At 38.3% G+C, this 22,795-nt stretch overlaps 2 protein-coding genes across 4 annotated transcripts in view; one reads left to right on the forward strand and one right to left on the reverse strand.

Moving 5' to 3' along the window:
- Positions 1-521: 521 nt before the first annotated feature.
- On the forward strand, positions 522-3,855 carry LOC113502225 (adenosine monophosphate-protein transferase Fic). Its single transcript, XM_026883715.1, has 3 exons — positions 522-1,719; positions 2,413-2,610; positions 2,868-3,855. Exons 1-3 carry the CDS (start codon positions 689-691, stop codon positions 2,998-3,000), a joined length of 1,362 nt encoding a protein of 453 aa, XP_026739516.1. The 5' UTR covers positions 522-688; the 3' UTR covers positions 3,001-3,855.
- Positions 3,856-5,917: 2,062 nt separating this feature from the next.
- Positions 5,918-22,795, reverse strand: part of LOC113502178 (kinesin-like protein Klp10A) — a 52,211-nt gene continuing 35,333 nt past the window's right edge. The window contains exons 1-13 of one of the 3 annotated variants that reach the window (XM_026883601.1): positions 22,257-22,484; positions 16,320-16,486; positions 15,991-16,116; positions 15,386-15,571; positions 14,793-14,972; positions 14,482-14,627; positions 14,255-14,366; positions 13,840-13,974; positions 13,482-13,637; positions 12,921-13,074; positions 12,409-12,737; positions 11,986-12,160; positions 5,918-10,583 (exon numbers count right to left, since the gene is read on the reverse strand). In XM_026883601.1, coding sequence (XP_026739402.1) covers positions 10,441-10,583; positions 11,986-12,160; positions 12,409-12,737; positions 12,921-13,074; positions 13,482-13,637; positions 13,840-13,974; positions 14,255-14,366; positions 14,482-14,627; positions 14,793-14,972; positions 15,386-15,571; positions 15,991-16,116; positions 16,320-16,486; positions 22,257-22,320 — 2,073 coding nt within the window. In that variant the 5' untranslated portion in view covers positions 22,321-22,484 and the 3' untranslated portion in view covers positions 5,918-10,440. Of the gene's footprint in view, positions 10,584-11,985; positions 12,161-12,408; positions 12,738-12,920; positions 13,075-13,481; positions 13,638-13,839; positions 13,975-14,254; positions 14,367-14,481; positions 14,628-14,792; positions 14,973-15,385; positions 15,572-15,990; positions 16,117-16,319; positions 16,487-22,256; positions 22,485-22,795 lie in introns of those variants that run through there. The other 2 variants (XM_026883599.1, XM_026883600.1) reach the window with 2 other exon arrangements.

The raw sequence follows: 22,795 nt of genomic DNA on the forward strand, positions 1-22,795 counted from the left end.
AGGATTCAGGGATGACCAAGGACAGTTTAGGCTATTGATATTGCAAAGCTCGTTATCTCTGCATAAGGGATGCACCAGGTAGAATAATGTATCAGCAGAGGGTGATTTGGGGTTTACATTTTGATAATAATGGCTTGAGGTGCTGACAGAAACGGTAGGGATAGCTGTTATGGGGCTACACTGTTGCTCCAAAGGCAAATGTGCAATCTAGCCCCAAGAATATAAATAGAATATGTTACTCTTAATGTAATATCGTTAACCGAAACTTTTCGAAACGAAGATATTATTTTACTTACATAACCGTAACTGAATACAAAATCGAAGAATTCCGAAAGATTTTCTAGAATTCAAAATATGAAATTTTATGTAGCCTGTGAACATGAAATGATGATGAACATGAAAAACTCTAGCTCAAAATATTATGACATTAGACATTATGTTGTAAATCGTTTTACCTGCTGTACCTGCATATAACGAAACGCTTCTGTCAAAAGAATGTTTACTTTTTCGATGACAGGTGACTTTGACGTCTGCAAATTGAATATGTCAAATTGTTAATAATGACCTTACGTGGTTTTTTGTTATTAGAGTTTAGAAATATTATTGCAATACACGATGAAATCTAAAACATCCGCAGTCAGTACAGAGATTTTATCGCGAAACATACGCGCGAGTGATCGACGCAATCATGTTGCTTATAGGTAGGGCTAGCGAAACTGAAAACATGAAGTGTGGTTTTAAATGGAAAATTAACTCAAAAATGATTGTAGATAGATGTAAAACTGTGCTAATATTATCGAGCGTTGTGTGCACCCTTGCGGTTGTGATATCTCTGCACAAATTGTTAAATTACGAAGAAAAATTTACAAAGCCATTTGCGCCCATACCAGATGGATTATACGGTAACTATTTGGAACCTATTTCGGAAGATAATCCTAGTCCAGTGCCACAGAGAGCTGTTGACAAAACCAGAGATGCAGAGGCTGTAGTTTCTTTAAATGCTGCTTTAGAAATGAAGAAGTTTGGCAAAGCAGATAAAGCATTGAAACTATTTCAACACGCTTTTGCCTTGTCACCAAAACACGCTGACATACTGAACCACTATGGTGAGTTTTTGGAAGATACAAAAAAAGATGTAGTGAAAGCTGACCAGCTGTATACATTAGCTTTAACAAATTACCCTGATCATACTGGAGCGCTCATGAACAGGCAACGCACTGCCAGCATTGTAGAAAATTTAGATAGAGAAATGTTAAGAAAAATAGATGAAAAACGGGATGCACTGTCATCTATACCTGAAAGTAATTCAGCTTTACGGAGAGCCAAGAAAGAGGCATATTTCCAGCACATTTACCACACAGTAGCCATTGAAGGTAACACTATGACCTTACAACAGACAAGGAGTGTGTTGGAAACCAGGATAGCAGTGTCTGGGAAGAGTATAGATGAACACAATGAAATCTTGGGTCTGGATGCCGCCATGAAGTATATAAACTCTACATTATTGTACCGCCTAAGAGACATAACCATGGGAGATATATTAGAGATACATAAACGAGTGCTGGGTCATGTTGACCCTATAGAGGGGGGTCAGTTCCGCAGGACACAGGTGTATGTTGGGGGCCACATACCCCCTGGGCCCTCAGAAATACAGAGGCTCATGACTCAGTTCCTGGAGTGGCTGAATTCTGAAGATGCCTTAGATCTACATCCTGTAAGGTATTATACAAATATTGTTATTTGATTGCATACAAATAAGTAACAGAATGAATCATTATTTAGACTTTTACTATGAAATTATCATAATATTTACATTTTAGACATTTCTCTTCTAGTATTGTTGACGCTTGCTGGACATTACAAGGCATATTGATGCACCATACTTCTTCATGTGGCACTGCATGTATTTTCCTCATGTACTTAATTATTTACTGTTGAACAAATCAGTTATAATTCGTTAACATTACTAATTTTACAGTATTTGACTTTTAAAAGTTAACATAATGATATAGAAAAATCTCGGCGTAAATATTAGAAATCGTATGAAGTCAGTTAAAATGTAGTAACATAGAAAATCTTCCTCTATCTGATATATTATCATACCGCGACACACGACAACCGCCCCTGTGGGCGGATCTATGAACACATATACAAGCCAAAACAAAATCATTTTCAGCCATAACTCAGTAATACACTTAACTAAGTGGCAGTCTAAGAGTATTTGTCAATTACAAACACAGCATAAGACCTAAGGGCATCATTCTGCTGTGACTTGTGTGCGTCGTTAATAAATTAAATACAGCTGTTCAAAATTAAATAAGGTGAAACAGTTGAAGCATTCTCACATGTAACTTTATGGTTTGCTACAAAAAGGAAAAGAATAAGGTCTAACATTCCATCAACATTTTCCAGATACGCAGCGTTAGCGCATTACAAGTTGGTCCACATCCATCCGTTCATCGACGGTAACGGGCGCACGTCGCGGCTGCTGATGAACCTGCTGCTCATGCAGGCCGGCTACCCGCCCGTCATCATCGCGAAACAGCACCGGCATCTGTATTACCAACACCTGCAGACCGCCAATGAGGGCGATGTTAGACCTTTTGTTAGGTAAGTCACTGTTAAAACCGTGATTTTATAAAGAAGTATTTTAACATATTATGTTAACACAGTAATTATATTTGCAAGTAAAAAGAAGATCTTGAAAATTAATAATTATCATTGTCAATTTTTGGCTGTATGCGATCTTTTCTTACCTATCTCGCAATGTTCGGCTAAATAAAAAAAAAGCTATTTGAAAAAAATACACTAGATTTCATCCAAAAACTCTGAAGATAATATTTATAATATATTGTTTCTCATTGCAGATTCATCGGGCAATGTACAGAGCGCACATTAAACTTGTACCTGTGGGCAACCAGCGAGTATTCCCACATGGTGCCCGCGATCGGTGACCCTCACATATTGACAGGCGAGGGCTTCGACGACGACATGCTGTGAACTTGACCCTGCCAACAAAGCCAAGGTCGGAAGTCAAATGTTTAGTAAAGGCGCTCATAATGTCCAGTATTGCCACTTCTCTGGTCTACTGTACGTACGTCTTGATTGATGCATATAATGCACGTGATAAAATTGTGAATCGTGCTAGCATATTTTTTTCGAGAAATGTCTTATGTATTTAACTATAGTTTTCTTGTAGCCATTTTTAGATTTAAACAAGTTAAGTGGGGATTTGATGGAAATTATTTATTTATTTGAAAGCTTAAAGCTGACGTGCGCGAGTAATTTATTATGTTTTTTTTGTTGTTGCATATAATTGTTGATAGCATAATAGACTTGGATATTTTTTCTCCTACTAACTACCTGCCTCTTGTTTGAAACTCGTGACCGTTAACATCGTAGCAATGAGCACGAGACCTACTGATATAAAAACTGAAGGTTGGCACAAATCTCTGTCAACAGTCAAAGATGTACACCTAAATCTATTAAACACAGTATAATCGGACTACTACCCGTTAGGATCGTTCTTATCGAAAACCGTGTTTAGTTACAGTATACGTACGTATTAAATAACGTTATCGGGCTTTGGCATCACGTAGTATTAATGCACCAAGACGTGATGTCACAACTTATGCAACGAGCGTCATGTGTATGTACATAACAACGCCTTAGAAATTGGACACGGATTACCCATAACAAGAAATCAGTATTTTCGTGTTTTAAATATTTGTATTTATTGTTCCGTTTGACATTGTCGAGTTGTGTAGAAAACAGTACTTAACTGTGGTTTCTTAGGTTTACGCGAATGTTAGACATTGAAATGAAACAACTGTTACGAATTTTATCGCGGTTTAATTTGATATCCCCTACCTACTTGGGACCCAATACTAAGTAAACTCAAGGCCAAACCCAAGAGCAGCGCTGCAAGACATCAAGACACAGTGAGCTCATACTGCGTAGGTCGGACCACAAATAATTAATTAAAATATGAAGGTAGAACGAGCAAAATCTTCTGTCAAAACGAACACCATCTCAGTCTGCCCGTGACCATGATACCTGCAAAGGTGTCGAAACGTCGGGAACTAAAATCTAAAATTAAACCGCGATAAAATCCGTAAAAGTAGTTTCACTTCAGTACTTAACTTTTCAATGTAAATAATATTTTCCGGTGCATTTGTAAATATGTTTGATAATAGAATTACTTTCTTTCACCTTGTTGCCTGCTGGCAGGCATGCTAAATCAGCCCAAGAACCATTGAGCATTAATTTACAACAATGGATGTTCCTTTATCTTTGTTAGTTGTATCTGTGTAATAGTGGTTTTTAATAAACTAGCCAATTATTATTTCATTTTGTATAAAGCCGCACTGTTTCGGAATATACACTGTGATATATTATAATGTTATTTTTCGCGCTACTATTTGTTATTTTTAAAGCTTACTGACAAAAATTATAGACTAAAACCAGTTTAGTGCTGCAATCATAATATAGTGTACCAGTTTTACAAATATTATTTTGTATTTGACTACTTACGAACTTTACCACTTTTAAACATAAAATATATGTGCTCAATATACGGCGCTATGACCTACATCATACTCTCTGCACTAAATTAACTAACCAAAGAAATAATTAGAATATAGAATAGTTATTCCGGTAATCTTAACAGAATGCATTTTAATTTGACTAATCGGTTCTAGGTACTATAATGTAAATATATTTATTTCTGTTTTACAAAGTTTTACAAACAGGTATAGAAAAATGTAATAGGCATAATTATGATAAAAATATATTTTTACAACATCTAATTAACTGTGTGAATGTTAACATGATAAATAATTTCGCCTGCTATGTGTTCCCTAACAAATCTGAAATTCAACAAAATGAAATTATATAGATAATTGTAAATACTGAAACTTAAATTATTGATTGATTCGACATCACTAAAGGTGCTGTGATATTTGATAAATTATTAAGTAGATATTTATTTATGTCTAGCTTAGGTATGCACAAATTTTCAGGTATGGAAATAATATTGTTATTGTTTTGTAGAATAACGGTTAACGTTCATAACTTGTTGTGTTTTATTGTATTTGAGATAGAATGTGATACGGAAGTATCTACATTCTATTTCGGCGGGAAAATCACTGATAATAATTAGGTAACCGTTACGTAGTACTTCCTTTCCTAGCTGTAAGAAGTCGCGCAATCAATTTGATTCTGTCATTTACCCGTTCTTAATTATGATGTAATTTTTTATTACAAAAATGTTAAATTATAATTAATGAGTCTGTTGAGTGCGTGGCTTTTCGATAAAAATTACGTCACACAAGGCGTGTTGCATTGCCATTTTAATTTCAAAAATTAATTGTGTATTTTCTTATTTAGCTTTAAATATACTTCAATTGGTCAAAGTGTTTACTTTATAAGTATTTGTAGCTTGTTATTGATGTGCAAATTATTACTTATATTTCCACCTTTTTTATTCATAAAGTTGTAACTGGTTTACTTATTGGGTAAGTACTATCATATACAATGCATGAAATCAATTGTAACCACACGATGGGCTATATGGAGCTGTATAACTTCGCTGGCCAAGTTGCCGTAATGTACCTTTATGTAGAGATACCTGTTTTGATGTACTTAGACTAGTTTGTGTTGTCTTCCAGTATTTACATGCGACTATTTATTTGCATTTCCATGATACCAGTACAAACTTGCTCTAATATAAAGCTAAGTACTTTGAATGTTTTGTTTTTATTTAATCATTTTATTACACCTTATTCTCCAGTTTTCATTACCTTGCTACTCGGGCTGACAGCATTCCTAGATTTTAGATAAATCTTTGATTACATTTTTACATGAATAGTAAGAATTGGCAGAGGCAAACAAATTTACGAAATAAAACAATAAAACATCAAGTCAATTTTGATTAATTTATTATAATGTGCGATGTTAAAATAAAGTTTATAATAAAGCATTTAACTAGACAACTACAGCGGGAATGCGCCGCACCAGCATTCAACACTTGTTCATTTATTCAAACGCTTCTATACAAAAACTAATTCATTCCAACGCGGTTACAATCTCGATAATATTACAATTATTAAAAAAAACGTATAATAATTATAGTAAGAGAGATTTTGTTCAGTACGATCAAACATCGGCGCAGCAGCCGCTCTGATACAGAGGGCCGATTCGTTTTGTTTTATTTATTAATAAGCGCTATCTAATAATGTTGTAAGCTACAGTATACATAGTCACCTCGGAACGGGTCGATGTAGCGTCGTGCGGGACCGTGGGCACAGATACACTCGCATATTCACACAACACAAGCAATACTGACTATGGAGTCCAAATGTCACCAACAATTTACAAAGGTTTACTTTTAAGTGAGCTTATAACACGAAACAATTTTCTAAGGTAAATGTAACTAGCTCATGTCGACATAACTGTTCACTATATTTAAACTTTGTGAAAATATCCGAGTGGTTCGGTAAACATTCGGTTACATCCCACTAAATTCCCCTTTTAATCAGACTAAATTGTCAAAATTAACTATATTTCATTAAAACAGAAGCAAAAGTTTATTGAGCCTTTAGACCCGAGAGGTTATGGTTATAAGCGATTCTAGACCTAGCACCAGATGAGCAGAGATTAAACTACAAACATTTGGGTTATATTTTTTATTAATATTTCGCAGTCTGTAAGTTGTAGTTAATATTCCAATTACAAACGAAAAATTTGCGCATGTTTGGAGAGGACCACGTTCTATACTCCATTCTACGATAAGCGTGGTCTAGAATGGAGCATAGGCGAGAGGGGGGGTCCGCGCTGGCGGCGGCTCGGGGACACAAACAAATGGCATTTGCACGTATTATCACAATATAATAAATAAGTCCCATTACAAAAAAGAAAAATGTATTATAATGTACTGACTTGAACAACTTACATAGTTACATAGTCTTTTAAGTAGTTTTACTATTTTTATTAATAATAAAAAAACGAGTTTTACGATTTTTAATAAACGACAATGGTTTTTATTTAAATAAATTACAATATTACGGTAGGAGTAAATATCTGTGTATAGAAATTTATCTCACCAGCCCATGTCAGGTAAGTAGTCGCGATAAACACACGCACGCGTTTACCGCGGTAAATGTAATCTGTCGAACCAAGCAGCATTCCTAAGTTTCCAATAATCACAATGCATAACGTTCTAACTTATTTTCCGCAGTAAAACACGTTATGTAAAAAAGACAAGTTCAAAAACGCGGTCGGGAGCTATGCTCGCGCCCGCGGGGTCTAGTCACAATCTGCCGGTGTCAACAAGTACCCGGGCAGTTATTACATGAAAAGCGTTACACAAGCGAAACGAGACGTTGATCTCTTTACAAATAAGTATCAGAGCTATCGAATGATACAAGTGCGCCCCGAGTGTAACTGCTGTAGGTGCATAGTTGACAGCCGCGACTGCGTTCTCTTAATTCGAAATTAAAAATAAACGCAAAAGCAGAATTTCCACCTACATAACTCACATTCGGAGCACTAAGTTAACGAATTCATAGACCAATGAATATCGAGCTATACCATGCCATAGTAAAGGCCTAATTAATCCAAGCACCATACATAGGAATAATCTGTTATGTAAAAAAATGACAACTGTTTTACAACCAATTTATTTAATAAATCTTAAAGTGTTGCCGTGACATGATATAACTGGACATTCCTCTGTATATAACATTTTTCTCATGCTAACATTTAAGGTCATAAACTAACGACTTTATAAGGCTGTATTTATTATTGTTTTATTGAAAGTTATAGCTTATAACTAAAGGAAAAATCTCAAGATGGTTCAAGTAAATGCATATTCGATCGGTAATAAAATTGTTTCAAGAATTTCGAAACAAAGTTAGGTTTTGTTCTTTAGGAATGGCCAATATTATTCATAAGGTAGTTACAGTATAATCTCAAAACGTGGAATGTTTTCATAAATCTTGAAATTTTCCCCAGAGTTGCGACTGGGTGAAGTCTTAACACAACATTTACAAATCTAGCCAAACTACACGCGAATTTACGTAATTAGTATTAAAAGAATATTGTGTTTCGTTTGTGCGTATTTATAGAACATTAATTGTTACTTGTAAAGGAAGCAGAACCATAAGAAGGTAACTATGATTGAAAACAAATAAATGTGGTAGTTCTAGGAACTAAAGTAAATCAGAATAACAAGTATACAGTTACTATGGTAACAGATATGTCGCGTAAACACACACAAACAAAACACAGATATTGTCATCAACAACCGAGGGTCGGCAAACAATAGTAACGTTTACAACGAGAGAATAACAAGCGAGTTCATATGCAACGGATATGTTACGATCACATTATATCAAACATTTATACATCATCAAACAACAGGTTTCGTTAGTATACTTTCAAAAAGATTGCTTTTGGCTTCCCTCATAATTTTTAGGAATTAAATTTGTCAGTGAACTTATATTACAAAAGTGTTCGTTTAATCAAAATATATAAAAGGAAACAATGTAGAAAACACTTAAGACAAAAACAATCTTTCATCATCGCGCATATTTTAAAACGCTATACATCCAAACATCTAATTTTTAACAATTATTTCACAACATTCCGAGTACTTTGTATGCCGATAGTACCACAAAACAATTTAGTCTTGGAAATAAATTACAGCAACACAGTATCTATCCGTCAAAACCGTAACTTGGCCAAATAATAAGGGGCCAAGTGTACTAAAACCATTTCAAAATAGCTAAAATTAGGACAAGCATTGCTTGACCAGGCTTGGATTGAGACAAGCATGGCCAAACATGAAAATTAAAGCGTCAGGTTGTAAAATTTATATTCAGGGTAGGATTTTGACAGATTCGACTACAACTGACATTGGCGCGACTAGGGCATCAGACCAAACGAATGTGGCCTCTCCGTAATGAACAACGTAACCGATTGGATATTGGTAGCGCGTACAAGACAATTTATTGAAATAGACGAGTCCAGCTCAATAACAATACTAGTAATGTAGAAGCTGGCGACTCTAGTTCCCGCTGCAGCCGTCTAGTCACGCCAACGAGGAACTACTCCGCACTCACTGGGACCGCCTCACTGATACGTTTGTACTTCCTTCTCCCGGTATATAAAAAATATCTACAGTTCGACAATAGGCCATTAGCGAAAGTTAAATGCATCCTGAATATGTGACTTAACGTTAATAGGGTAATGTCTCGCACCTTACATTTACATGATTCGATTACGTGGCAGGTATCGAACGATAGCCAGTATCTATCGATACCCAACACGCGCTTCTATATCGTCAGTATGAGGGTAGGCCTGCGTTCATTTATTGACAGTCGCGTGGACAGAATCAACTTAATTTACGGGCAACATCTCAAAAAGGAACGTGTTTAGTCAATAAGTGAACTCAGACCTCAATTAACTTTAGTACTGTATACAACTATTACAGAAACTAAAAGTACGACCTTACTATCGATACTCGTAATAGCACGTTTTGTCTCACGCCGCATCACACACGGCAGCGACACGCCATTTTGAACGTTACATAATTACAACTAAGCGCTAAAGTGGCGCGTCCCAAGCCGCGCGGGTAAGCTGCCGGCCGACCATCATTTGTGCTTCAAACACTACTAATAAACAGTCTCTCATTTTCAACACGACGGCACATACCTCGGTACACTAAGCTTTACAATATATTGATCAAAGTGGTCACAACTCGCACTGTTTTTGGAGCGTGGGCAAATAATAATTGAAGCGATTATACAGTAGGCTAGTAGGCCAGCTACACACGGTCATCAAACATTGAATTTTAATTTCAATACTGATTACTTTATACACTGTAATTTCTGTCAGCGGCTGGGCTGTGAGACCGCCATGCTGGCCGCCATCTTGTGGCAGCGAGAAGCGCGCGCAGCGTAGAGACCAACAAATTATTCGTTACAACCAACTCCCTACGAATACAGAGATTCATATTTACTTAATAATCAAGTTTTAGAATTGTAAATGACATTCTTCTTTCAGCTCCATTTCAAAAATTCTATGTTTATGCTATTTTCAAAATGTTCTATTTTTGTACATTTTCTAACGGGAGCACTCGCGGCCTTCTTCTTAGACGTGTCTTACAAAATATGAATTGTCTTATTTCAATCTGTTTTATTTATAAATAAGGCAAAATATGAGACGACTAGTGGTCAGTCTGTTGTTTGGACAACACAAGCTGGCATAAACAATAGCATTGATGTATTGTTCTAAATTTGTAACAAGCTCGACCCTTACATAAAGAATACAGCGTACGTTGTTCGCGGCTCATCAGTCGTGAAACCATTCCATCGACAGTGGTAGGAAATGTTGCACTCATGCTAGTAGAGAGATGTTGCGGGCGGCGGGCGGCGGCTGCTAGTGGTGCCTGGCGGGCTGGATGCGGCGGGAGATGTGCTCCTCCTGCTGCATCTTGGCGCGGAACTCCGCCACCAGGTCCCGCGACTGCGCCAGCACCGCCAGCTGCTCGTTCAGCAGCTCCTCCCACTGCGTCGCGTAGGCTGCCACACACACACACACGACATATCAGACAGTGACGACTATGCCGAGGCACGAGCCGTTGTGACGTCGCTACGATTTCTTTTTATGCAAAGAACCATCTTAAATTAGTTAACAGCACTTCAGTGCAGTCTTTGAGTATACGGTAATTGATAATCAGGTGAAGGTATCGAAATGATGAGATATACTTACGACGTAGCGACGACACAACGAATCAAGTGATATACTTTTTTTAATTAGTATTTATTGAAGCATATTTTTGTGAGGCAGGGTGAAGTACTTAATTATTTAAATGTATTATTAATATTCTACTGAGAGCGTTAATCAGATTAAAAAGTCCAGCAAATATTATTGATTCAAAGAAAACCTGAATATGAGGAGTAAAACTGACAATTTCCGGATTGATTATAAATTTCTTTTCATCAAGTAAAAACATAAACAATATATTTAAGCAAATAAGAATATAACAGATAGCAGTATTCCTATTATTAATATTAATATAAAATATTATGGTTACGTATTAAATTTTGAATATTTAAACCAATTGACCCTTGAGCGACAGCATTGGCATGATCGACGTGATGGTTAAAACTTATACTATGGTCGGGTCCGTACAAATAGCAAACCGTTTATATTCCCAAACATATTCGGTATAAGATTTGAATTCAATTTTATTCATATAACGTTACTCGAGTTTAAGAATAATATACATAAAATCATAATAATCATACTATAGTATCGTCTGGAAACACTATTTTTTTTCTTACATTTAATTTATCTTCTACAGGCGGGAAGTCAAACCGGCCATTTTGTTCTCTAGATGTTTTTTTTTTTATATGCATAAGTATTATCCAATTCAGCTTATGCGATAACTTAATACCGATTTAATTTTCAGTTGTTTGGGCTTTGTTAATTTAATTGAATAATTTGATACATTGCTTGATAAATAAATACTTATATTGCAAATGCAAGAAGATAGTGAAAAATATTTGTTCGTTTGGCGATTTGTATATGCACGGACCTAGACCCATATTGGAATAGTATCCGCGACCAGTACCGGTGTTACATGACTCGTTACAGCTGAGCTGTGGCATTGTACGCAGAGTATCGCAAACCTAACAGCCGCCGACGTCGAGTGCCAACACCGCGCTGGCGCTTGCTGCGACCACACACCCACACGCCTGCAACACGCACACGTCAGGCACACACACACACACGCGTAGGCGACACTAATACTCACAAGGATCTCATTATACACCATATCTTTGTACATAAATATATAGACAATACATCAAAGTTAACCAAAATGCACTATCTACATAGCAGGAGTTATATAATAATAGGTTATATAGGTTTTCAATGTAGGTTGCAGTGCCTGTTGCGAAGTATTTCCGTACAACTCACCGTCTTGGTCGTAGTCGACATCCCTCGTGATGCCGAGCAGCTGGTTGCAGCGTTGCAGGGCGTGTTGCAGGTAGTCGGAGATGGCCTTGTGGTTATCTAACACTTCCTCTTCGGCGCGTTGCATCTCGTCGATGGCTTCGTGGAAAGTGTACATTTCTGCTGACATATCGCCCTCCTGGAAAGGTCAGGGAAATAGTGAGTGTAGAACACGTTATTTACGTTTTTAGAGTTATAGATTGTATATCCGAAAATATATATAATCTATAACTCTAAAAACGGGCATAGGTATGTAGTGGTTGCGGTATCACAGTTTAAAAAGTGAGTGGATAAAAACGTGGGAAAATTGCCTTCTGACGTAGTATAAGTTCGTTAAATACATTCGCCAGTGGCACGTGGGTACGCCCGGAGCGGAGCATGGCTTACATTGAGGTCCCGGAGCTGCGCGAGGTCGGGCAGCTCCCGCGCAGGCTCCATGTCCACGTCGGGGTCGCGGCGCGCGGGCGCGTCCGTGCCCAGCTCCTTGACGCGGTCGGCGTAGCGCAGCGTGTTGAGCGAGTGCTCGCAGGAGGACATGGCGGGCGAGATCATGGCGATCATGCACGTGCGGGACTTGTCGCCGATGAAGCTGTCGCGCAGCACCTGCGTCAGCTTGGACACGCGGAACGGGAGGTGGTTCTGCCCCTTCATGCCCAGCGCGCGGATACACTCCTTCAGCGCCAGCAGGGACTTGTTGATCTCGGCGCTCTCCATGCCTGCAAGCATTCAAATCATAACTATACACAAAACGGTTTTAGCGAAAAAAAAGTAGGTTTTAAAACATTACAAAGCATACTAGTTGAAAGACATTTTGATGGTAATTTACTCTCACGAACATTCGGAAAATTCATATGAATTATCTTTCTCTATCATCCACTACGACAGCATAGTGTACTTACGCGTCTGCCGGTTGGCGGAGGAGGTGTCGGCGCCCCTCTCGTTCCCCGCGAGGTCGATGAGTGAGAACTTCCCGTGTACGCGGTGCATGCCCGGCGACCGCACTACTATTTGAAAAACCGCGTGCGACCGGGACGAGTTTGAGTTCGCTGACGTCTGGAAAGTGAAGATGAATTAAATTAAATTATTTGTTGATTGATTTAGATAGCCGCCATATTTTGTAAATTAGCCAATTTTACCGAGTGCTGGTATAAGCCTCCTCGTTGTTTCTAATTGGTTAGTGTTATCACGGGAATTTACGTTCTCTCAGCTCTCTGGTGCTTAAGAAGTTAAGGGTTATCAGTTCATTGAAGCGGACCGAGGCTGCAAAGCAGAAAAACGAAGAAATATTTAGCAGTAAGGTTACATGATAGAGGAAAGGGGGTGATTTTCATGAAATTAGTTAATATTTTTGCTTTTTCTTTCCGATCTGCAATTTCGCTTCGCTTCAATGGAAAATCAGTTTAAAAATAATTTTCATAGATTAAATAATGGCTAGGTTAATGGGTTGTGAGCGTGTGTACCTGTCCGGAAGTCCTGGCGGCGTTGCCATGCTGTATGAGCTTGAGCACCTCGTCCACGTTGTCGACCACCTTCTCGGTGAGCCCCACGATCTGTACCTGCTGCTTGCCGTCCTCCAGCACGCGCAGCTTCGCCTTGTCCGCCAGCAGGTCGAACACCTGGGGATACACTCGATATGCTATAATAACTTTATTTCTTTGGGCTCGAGCAAGCACTTTTGTTTGCTAGTAGTAATGATATGAAATGCTTGCAAATCAACCAATTACATATGAAATGTTGCCTACTAGATACGCAACAAATCAAAGTTTCTGATTTGCGATACCTCTAATTACGTGTTCTAAATAGTTTAGTTTGCCTCACCTTGCCCGAGTATATCTCAAAAAAGGAAGCCGACACGATGAGGTTGAGCGGCTTGTACTTGGGTGACTTCAGGTACGCGAACACGTCGCGCGCCGCCATCGCGTATATACCCTTCTTACAGTCTTGCGTTTTACCCTGGAACACGCACAAGAATATTTGTAAATATCAAATACAATACTTAAACTATAGAATTGTTCACATATGAATACAGGATAGGGAAATGGTTATGTGTATCATGATTAAGGCACGACGTCGTAACGCGTACAACTTTATACGTTAGCATTAAAAAAAGTTATTAAATATTAAAAGGGCATGTAACAAATTATACTTGAATAATCGACATTGATATCTCATTTTATTATAGCAAATTATGCTTCTGTATTGCTATTTTTTCAAATTGTATTGAGCATATTACCTGAAAGTCACCACCCATGGTATGCGTCTTGCCTGAGCCAGTCTGTCCGTACGCGAAACACGTCGCCATGCCACCTTCGAATATTGTCTGCACCAACGGCTTTGCCGTATATCTGCAATGTAAAAATGATGTGTTAAAAACGGCAACTAGCATTTGCTTGCAGAATAATATACCTTAGCAGATAGGCATAGAGTTTATAATTAATTGTTTTGTCTGTGTTTACTTACTTGTAGACAACTTCATTGGTACACGAGTCGTCGAACGCGTAGTCGAAGCGGAACTTCTGGTTCTCGAGGTATTTCGTGAGGTCTACCTTGTTCTTCGGTTCGTGGACGATCATTTGGTCTTTCGTCGGCACGCTTATTACGTCCACCTGGAACCATTACAAAGTGACGATACACATTATTTTAAGTTAAGTAACACTCTGATACAGGTCACACATTTTAATAACCTGTATAATGTTTAACTATCTTTAGACGTTATCGTCATCTATCTCTTCAATTTCTACAAAAAAAGTAGGCATTAAAAAAATACTGACCTCTTTTTTAGCATTTTCTTTCTTATTAAGCGGCCTCTTTCTGACGCAGACAGTGATTTGATGGTCCTCTACAGGTTCGTTGCCAGTCAGCGGCCTGAACTCGATACTGTTCTGGTACTCCCGGATCATCGCTAAGAACTCCCAGTTCGGATTGCCAGGGTCCATGTTCATTAACGCTTCCTGGAATTTGCAAAGCAAAGTTAATAATATTTTGGTTTTGTAGAAAAAAAGATGCCGTAGTTAATAATTTCACTAGTTCTAAAACTGCAATCATCAGGAACAGTAATTTCACTATTTATGAATTTCTATTTAAATATTATGTAAATAATGTCAAAAAAACTAAGCATACTACAACTGTTATTTGAAGACTGGGCAAGGTGTTCTGAGTTGCAAATGTTGCAATATTGGCCTTTAAGGCCGCTATAACAAGGCACCTTGCCTTGTAACAAATTACATAGGACTTCATAATCATTGGTATGAGGAGCGATTCGGGTGAGTTTATGTAATCCTCTCCTGCTCGAGTTCGGTAACCTAACCTTACCCTATCGTCATTAGCTGGTTAGAGATTGCGATGTGTGTGTGTGTTCGTGTACCTTCTCCTCCTTGAGCTCGGCCTGCCGCTGGCGGCGCTTCTCGCGGTTCTCCTTGAGGCGCTCGACCTCCTTGACGACGTTGGAGCGGCGCACGGCGCCCGACGCCACGGCGTGCGGCACCGACACCGTGGAGGCCACCGCCGCCGCGCGGCCCGCGCCGCCGCTCGCCGCGCTGCCGCTCGTGAACTGCCCACACCATACAATACACCTATTATACTACCGTAAGGATATAAGTCATTGATTCTTTCCTACTTTGGAGAAAACAAAGGTATAACACCTCTTCGACTTCAATCTTCAATCTAGCGCCTATAGTTGTGAAACAAAGACTATAATTTTTGACATAGAGTGGCATCTCTTATGCTGGCGCTGTCAGTTCTTCACAAGAAGGTCTAGCCTCAACGACTACGAATGCCATTTATTGGTTTCACATCAATTCCCAATTCGAAATGTTCCTTCTTTTTCACCATACAAAAAATTAAAATCGATAAACAAATTCATCTCCCTTAACTTGACCATCAACTACTCCTTACTTACAAAAAAATTAATATCTGAAATAAATAATAGTTAAAGGGATGAGGAAAGAGGGAAAGGAAATGGAACGGAACCTCTTTAACATTGTGGATCCTCCTCTGCAAGTGCGGCATGTAAGGTGACTGCTGCAAGCCTTGAGGTACGGAAGCGGCGCTCGGCGTGCTGCCGGCTCGTGACCGACCGCCGGACGGGGGAGGTTGCTAGGAACGGGAACAGGATAGGACGGGGTAAGGGGTGTGACAAAAAGGGGGTGAGTTTTTCTGTGGCACCTCGGTACGTAGGTATATGATGAACAATCTATGCAACATCATCTGTCAAGATGTAATCTATATCTATATCAAGAATACAGAAGATATACTTAAAGTAGGTACGGGATACTTGGGATTTGATGTTGTTAGTGTACCTGTTGTGTAATCCTAGTGTTAGTGGGCGCGGGCTGTGGGGGCTGCTGCGGCGGCGGCACGTTCTCGGCGCCCCGCCTGCCCGTCGTGTCGCCCCCGTGGCCGTTCGTGTACGCGCCGGCCGCGTTCGACAACCGCATCTGGTTGTTCCGCGTCACCCGTGACGGCGCTGTAGACAAACATCACAAATGATTTGGTAACTTATAGCTTATGCTAGCTTAATAATAATTAATCTAATAATTAGATGATCTTATGAAAGAAACAAACATTAAAATAATCCTCATTTATTTACTGTAAATAAGAAATAATTCAAAGTTTTTATCACAAAAAAGGGTTCTCAACTGCCAACAATAATTTTCCCGCGCAAAAAGCATCTGGTACCAATTCTATATTTTTTTTAAATACATGGATCCTACTGAACTTCTACACACTATAATAAGGATCTTCCTGGTTTTCACCAAAATGCGTAGATGTTTAAACTCGAAATATTTTTAGAATACAGCGTGTGCCCATATTGTTTGATTGAGGTAAAAACTTTAAAATATCGAACTCTCTTAAGATTGTTTAAGGCTAGAATTATTGCGTTAACGGCACAGTCACCCACGTATAAAATTCATAACCGTGTTGATATTTCGCATACAATACAGATTACGTTATGCAAAACGTTGGATATGTGTGCTAATCCAAGCCTCTTTATATAGAGTGTAGCTCCATATAAATCTGTTTACGAAAATATTTTACAGGTGCTTAAGACAACTGCAAAAATATTTTTTGCATGGTTTTTAACAAAGTATTAATCAGGCAATCTCTGGCCTTAAACGAACTTAAGTCACGCAATGCTTTTAGGCAAAATCTCATAAGCAAAAACAACCGTCATGCAGTCATTACTTTGTCCAAATTCGAGCATACCTAACATATCCATGAATCATACTGACGTAATATCTTATTCTAGATCATTGTGCAAAAGAAATATCTCCAAAAAAGTGTGAAAAGCGTATCGTTATGAAGTATCATCGCAAACGTGGTGCATATTAACAGTGGAGTCTTACGTGACTTCGGCGTCGGTTTTTGTTCCTCATCCACCACCTCTTCACTAGGCGATTCAGATTTTTCAAATGCTTCCATTGGAGCATTGTTTTCAGTCGAATCGGCGACTCGCCGTCGACATCTTAACCACGAACAGCACATTTTTGACAGTATTTTATATGTATTTAACTACATTCCTCGGTCAAATAATATGTGCTGCTCTGATAGACGGATTGCTCGGAATGAGTTCAGTCTGCGTTGGCGCAAGGTAATCCTGCGCCTGCGCTACCCGCCATATTAGGATCTCTTTCCGTAGTCAAGGCAATGAACCGTGACGCACGCACCGGGCACGGCCGAGCGCGAAGGTGAAAACACATATCAACCTTATTGGAGAACGAAATAGTTCACATACGATTTACATCCACATTTGCATCAAAACTATTCGAAACCGATGAACCGAAAACGGCGTTACATATGCGTAACTTATGGATATTTATTATGAATCATGCTTCACTCTTTTCTCATGTAAATAAATAGTCACTAGGATCACAAGCTTATATTATCCAATCAGGATCAAACAACGCTGTTAGTAGTGTACTTTGTATGATTATTGACAAAAAATCCACATTTCATCACAACCCGCAAACTATCCAAAAAAAAGACAACTCCGTCACGTATCCTAGTCACAGATACAATAACAAACAAAAGGCGACAACACAGAACGAGCTCTAATAAACCTAATCAAGCCGACGACTTACATCGTACTGACATAAAAAAACGTCTCGATACCGAAGGTTCTATTACCCGTATCTATACCGTGGACGATTAACTAAAATTGGAAAATAATCGACTGCCGCCATTGACGTGAGCGTGGCTTTTACCTAATGTAAAATTTAAGTTGATTTGACGTGTGTGTCTTTGTATGTCTAATCGATAGCAATGACAGTTAGGGGCTGTGAACTTGGCAATGGGGTGTCGGCAGACAGGGAAAGTCCTATAATACTGTTCTGGTTATAGCTATGATCAGCTGAGTACCTATATCGAGGCTAGGTTTAGTTTGTACCTCACTGTTTTATTCCAAAAATATACCTAGTATGACTGCATATGGTTTTTATTGTTTGATACACATTTTAGATACCTAGTGGATTATTAATTACAATTTTGTTAAAACCAGGTGAAAACATTTTTAATTTTTCATGAGACCTTCGTATAATTTCTGCATGCTACATATTTGTGCATAAAATTCTTATATCGTATGTTTCTAGGTAGTAAAATATTTGCATACCTAGATTTTATGCATCGATCTTTTCATTCCTAATTAGCATGAATTCATTAAAACTAAACTAAAACACTGGTATTTGTTAAACGTATTTAGGCTATTCTTCAAAATATTTCCTCACTGCAGATTAATATTTGATCTGGGTCATCGATTTTCATACCATTTTCATGTCCGAACATCATAAAATAATTCACAATCACTCCTTAAACATTTCTTCAACTTCCATTCGTCATAACATTTGGGCTATCCCACCCCACATACACACATACAAACAGCACATTAGTTATCAATCATAGTAGGTATGAGGAATATAACAAAAGCAGCAAATGAGTAGGGTATCAAACAGTCAGAATTCGCAATCGCACAGCTGTTAATATCAAATACGGTTGCCTAACAACGCTGTGACGTCAGCAAGCTACACCATGGAACTGGGTAACCTTTACCCGATTATTGAGCAGAATTGAAAAAAAATTTTTAGCTGCCGCGCATAGCAACGGGTCTCTTGACGACGAGTTGTTAGGGAACCACGTTGCATTTTCTAGTCAGTTGGTGCCAACGAAATCTCTAGAGCGGTTAGACTGGATTGCGGTCACTGAATGTATATAGAGCAGATTTATTTTGATCAGAAAATCAAGATCATGCAGTTTGTAGGCGTGATTAAATACATACACATCGACTGGACTGGTTATGTAATATTTTACAAATTATGTAAGAGACTCTTATATCTTTTATCCCTCAAAACCTAGCCGAAAGATAAAATATTTAATTAAGTTAGACATGATAAAGTTAGCAAGAAATTGGGCACTGAGAAAAAAAGTGAGTCAAACTTTATACATTTGCGACAAAAGTGCCTTGAGAAGCTCTTAAGCAAGTCAAATTAACTCTGCCACTGCCAAATGTAGCCTAAAGGTGAATGACTTTCAAATTACTTTTTCACATCAACTTCAAAACAGCAAACCTTCGTCATATCTTATTTTAGAATTTTACTTTAATTAACTTATCCTTATGGTAAAATAGTCTGCAGTGTAAGTGTTTACAATGCTACAAACAAACAAGCCAGTTAATTCGTAGGTTATATTTCTGTTAGTACGAGCGTTATTATTCGTTTATGAGGTTATACGAGTAATGTGCACGACACCCGACTATAAAAAAGGTTCTGTCAACATGGCCGTTAGAAATAAAGGTAATTTCACTAACGAATACGTAATTGTTGAGCGTATAAAAACTTTTATTTTAACATGAAAACGCTAATTCTGTAGTAAAATTTAATCCAACCAGTTCACGATCGTGACAAAACAGAACATCAACAATAAAGATTACCTGGAGTATTAAAAGCACATTTAAGTTCCAACTTCCTTACGAGCAAGCCCGTAAAACAATGGTTCAATTTAAATGAAAATCGGGCTTTCTAAACTGGACCACATGGTTCCTTCCCTTTCCTCCAAAGAGGTTCCCTAGTTTACATGAGTATCTATAGTACTCATCGCCAATGCGTTCTAGATACTGGGGGCTTACTACCACCTCCTAAAACATATACTGCAGTTGATAGATAGAGCACAACATGTTAGAGCGGCCTCTCTTTTCCACAACTGTACATATTACTTCAAGAGGTAGTAGCATGCTCTCGGCACACGATAAAGCCATGTAATGTTTTTCATGCATGCCACAAGATGACAGTTTATGTAACGAATTGCGGAAGTACGGAAGCATGTGTAAGGTGATTGGAAGAAAGCGAGAATAAAGTCTCTACAGTGATCTGTCAAGTATACGTTAAGTCAACGAAAAATGCGGATAGGTAGGCAAAAGTTTGAATAGGGTTAACATCCCTTATAATCTAGCTCTGAAAACGTATAACATTGTTCAATAACTTGCACAAAAAGCAATGTTAAAATCTTTACATTCTTGGTAGTGGCTTGTCTGTCTACTGCTACGCCCTGCAGTTTCATTTATTAGAATCGATTGATTAGAACAGGAAGCTGTGCCAAGTCTGAATTGAGTTCAGAGGGTGAATGCCTTAATGTATTAAATCGATTTGGTTTGAAAAATTTCTCAGTAACTAACATCGTATTTCAGAGAATGAATCTGTCTGATTTAATAACTGCTTGAGAAATACACTAGTAACAAAGTCACAACAATTTTCGTTTCTTAGGGTCGATTAGGATTGCTGATGATGATTCAATTTGAGTAATCACCATGACAAAGTAATAACCCGAGATAAAGATGAAGTGCAACGAATCGCATCCGAAAACAACGAGCATGCAAAATTTGGCTTGCCCCGGTGACGAACCACACGACCTTTGCGCCCCCTACCGAGGTAATTAATTACGGCGTTTCGAACAACGGATAGTACGGATTAGTCTTAATTTGATTTAGTGTTAGATAAGTCTTAACAAATTACATAACTATGAAAAATGGATTGCGTGATCCTAAACGACCTTTTAGTTTTGCAATATCAGGTAAAAAAGAAAGTACTACCGGACTTGGCTAATTTTAAAACATGTTATTATCATCCAATACTAAACACGAAGGCACATCCAACATTTTATCGAAATGATTACTGGACATTGATAAGGCTAAGGTAATTTTCTGATCATCCTTGATCTCACTGTATACTTGAAAGCATAAAATTATCTTCGCCAAGATTATGTATGGCTGTATTCTTAAGAGAAAAGATAGATTTACTAGAAGCCTCTTTCTTAGGGTGAGTAAATAATATGATATGCAATTACAATTTGACGTAGACACAGGAGTCGAGACAGGCTCGCGGGTCGTTACCCAGCGCCTACACAAATGAATCACACGGTGCCTTATCCTTATTACAATAACATCATAAACAAAAAGAGTATGTTCGTGTTACGAACTCATTGCACGTGGGATGAGCAACAATCAAACATTCTGTGATCAATGAACTTCATAAGCAATTGTGTTTAGTGACTATAAACACAATTGTTTATTCAAAGTTCAGAATCGTGTTATCACGGAAACCAAGTAAAATTTTATGGTAAGATATGTCTTTCAGGTGAAATTTGTTTTGGCAACAAAACTTATTCCATATTTCAGCCAAATTAAAGACGAAGGCATTGATAAAATAATATTTTTTCGTTAAAAAATCGAATTTGAATAGGAACAATTACCAAAACAGTCTTAATATGAACAAGAAGTCTTGTCATTAGTAGTATTAACGACGATGTTACTTTCCATAATGCCCATATTATGAATATCCTTACAGTTAAAACGAGTGCGTAACGTATTTCCTTCTGTGCAAAAAGAATAAATCAAGAATGTATTAAAAGTCTACGCTTCCATTAAAAGTAGGTGAATGCTAATTAATAAATCAGGCTATTTACTTTAATCGATTGACATGACAAAGACACTTATTTATAGCTTGGCCTTTATCCTTCGGAAGGTCGTTCAGAAGCCAAACTTGGTAATGTCAACAACTTCCACGTCTATAAACTTAAACAGTCCGAAAAAGGGAACTTTTCCCCCTGCTCTATCAATATGCAACACTTGCGACTCAGAATCAATTCCCGGGATGTCTCTCACTTCACAACAAAACGCAGCTTTAGCTCAAAAGAGGTTAGGATTAGTATTGTACAAACACCATCACAGACAGACAGGGGGTTGAACTTACGGCCTACGGTCGCCCGTCGCGTTTGAAGATTTGACAGAACGCATCGCTCGTACAACACTGGCATTTTGATAAAAAAGAAAATAATAAAAATAACAGCAGAATTTCCAACCCAAGGTCAGGTTAACAGCACTATTGTGTGTAATCCATTTGTATGATTGGTTTAATTTGAATTTGGAACACCGGTGCCAGCCAGTGTTGTGGTACACGGCCGGTCGCGCACTGTCCGCGCGCCGCTGCTCCGGCCTACACTTATAGCGATCAAACTAACGGAGTCACGTTGACCGCCCCATGTAAAATTCATACAACCCCAAAATGAAGCGGCTTAGTTGCGACACGCCACTGCCATGTGTTGTTATGAAGATAAACATGGAAAAATGTTATTTACAGGGGCTCTAGGAAACCATAAACAAGGTGCTAACTTCCTGCGACGGAAGAAAACGTGGAAGTAAAACTTGATAAACGCAAAGGTCAGTGCTAGAATAGCATTCCCATGACAATGTCTAGATGACCTTTGAAAACACCCTCACGATCTCTAATGC

The sequence above is a fragment of the Trichoplusia ni genome, chromosome 16, assembly GCF_003590095.1.
Source record: "Trichoplusia ni isolate ovarian cell line Hi5 chromosome 16, tn1, whole genome shotgun sequence".
Classification (NCBI taxonomy): Eukaryota; Metazoa; Arthropoda; class Insecta; order Lepidoptera; family Noctuidae; genus Trichoplusia; species Trichoplusia ni.

Excerpts from the sequence above, each read along its gene's own strand:
- LOC113502225 (XM_026883715.1), top strand. The coding sequence starts at position 689 with ATGTTGCTTATAGGTAGGGCTAGCGAAACTGAAAACATGAAGTGTGGT. Across the intron at positions 1,720-2,412 it reads TTAGATCTACATCCTGTAAG|ATACGCAGCGTTAGCGCATT; the intron begins GTATTATACAAA and ends AACATTTTCCAG. Across the intron at positions 2,611-2,867 it reads GATGTTAGACCTTTTGTTAG|ATTCATCGGGCAATGTACAG; the intron begins GTAAGTCACTGT and ends TTCTCATTGCAG.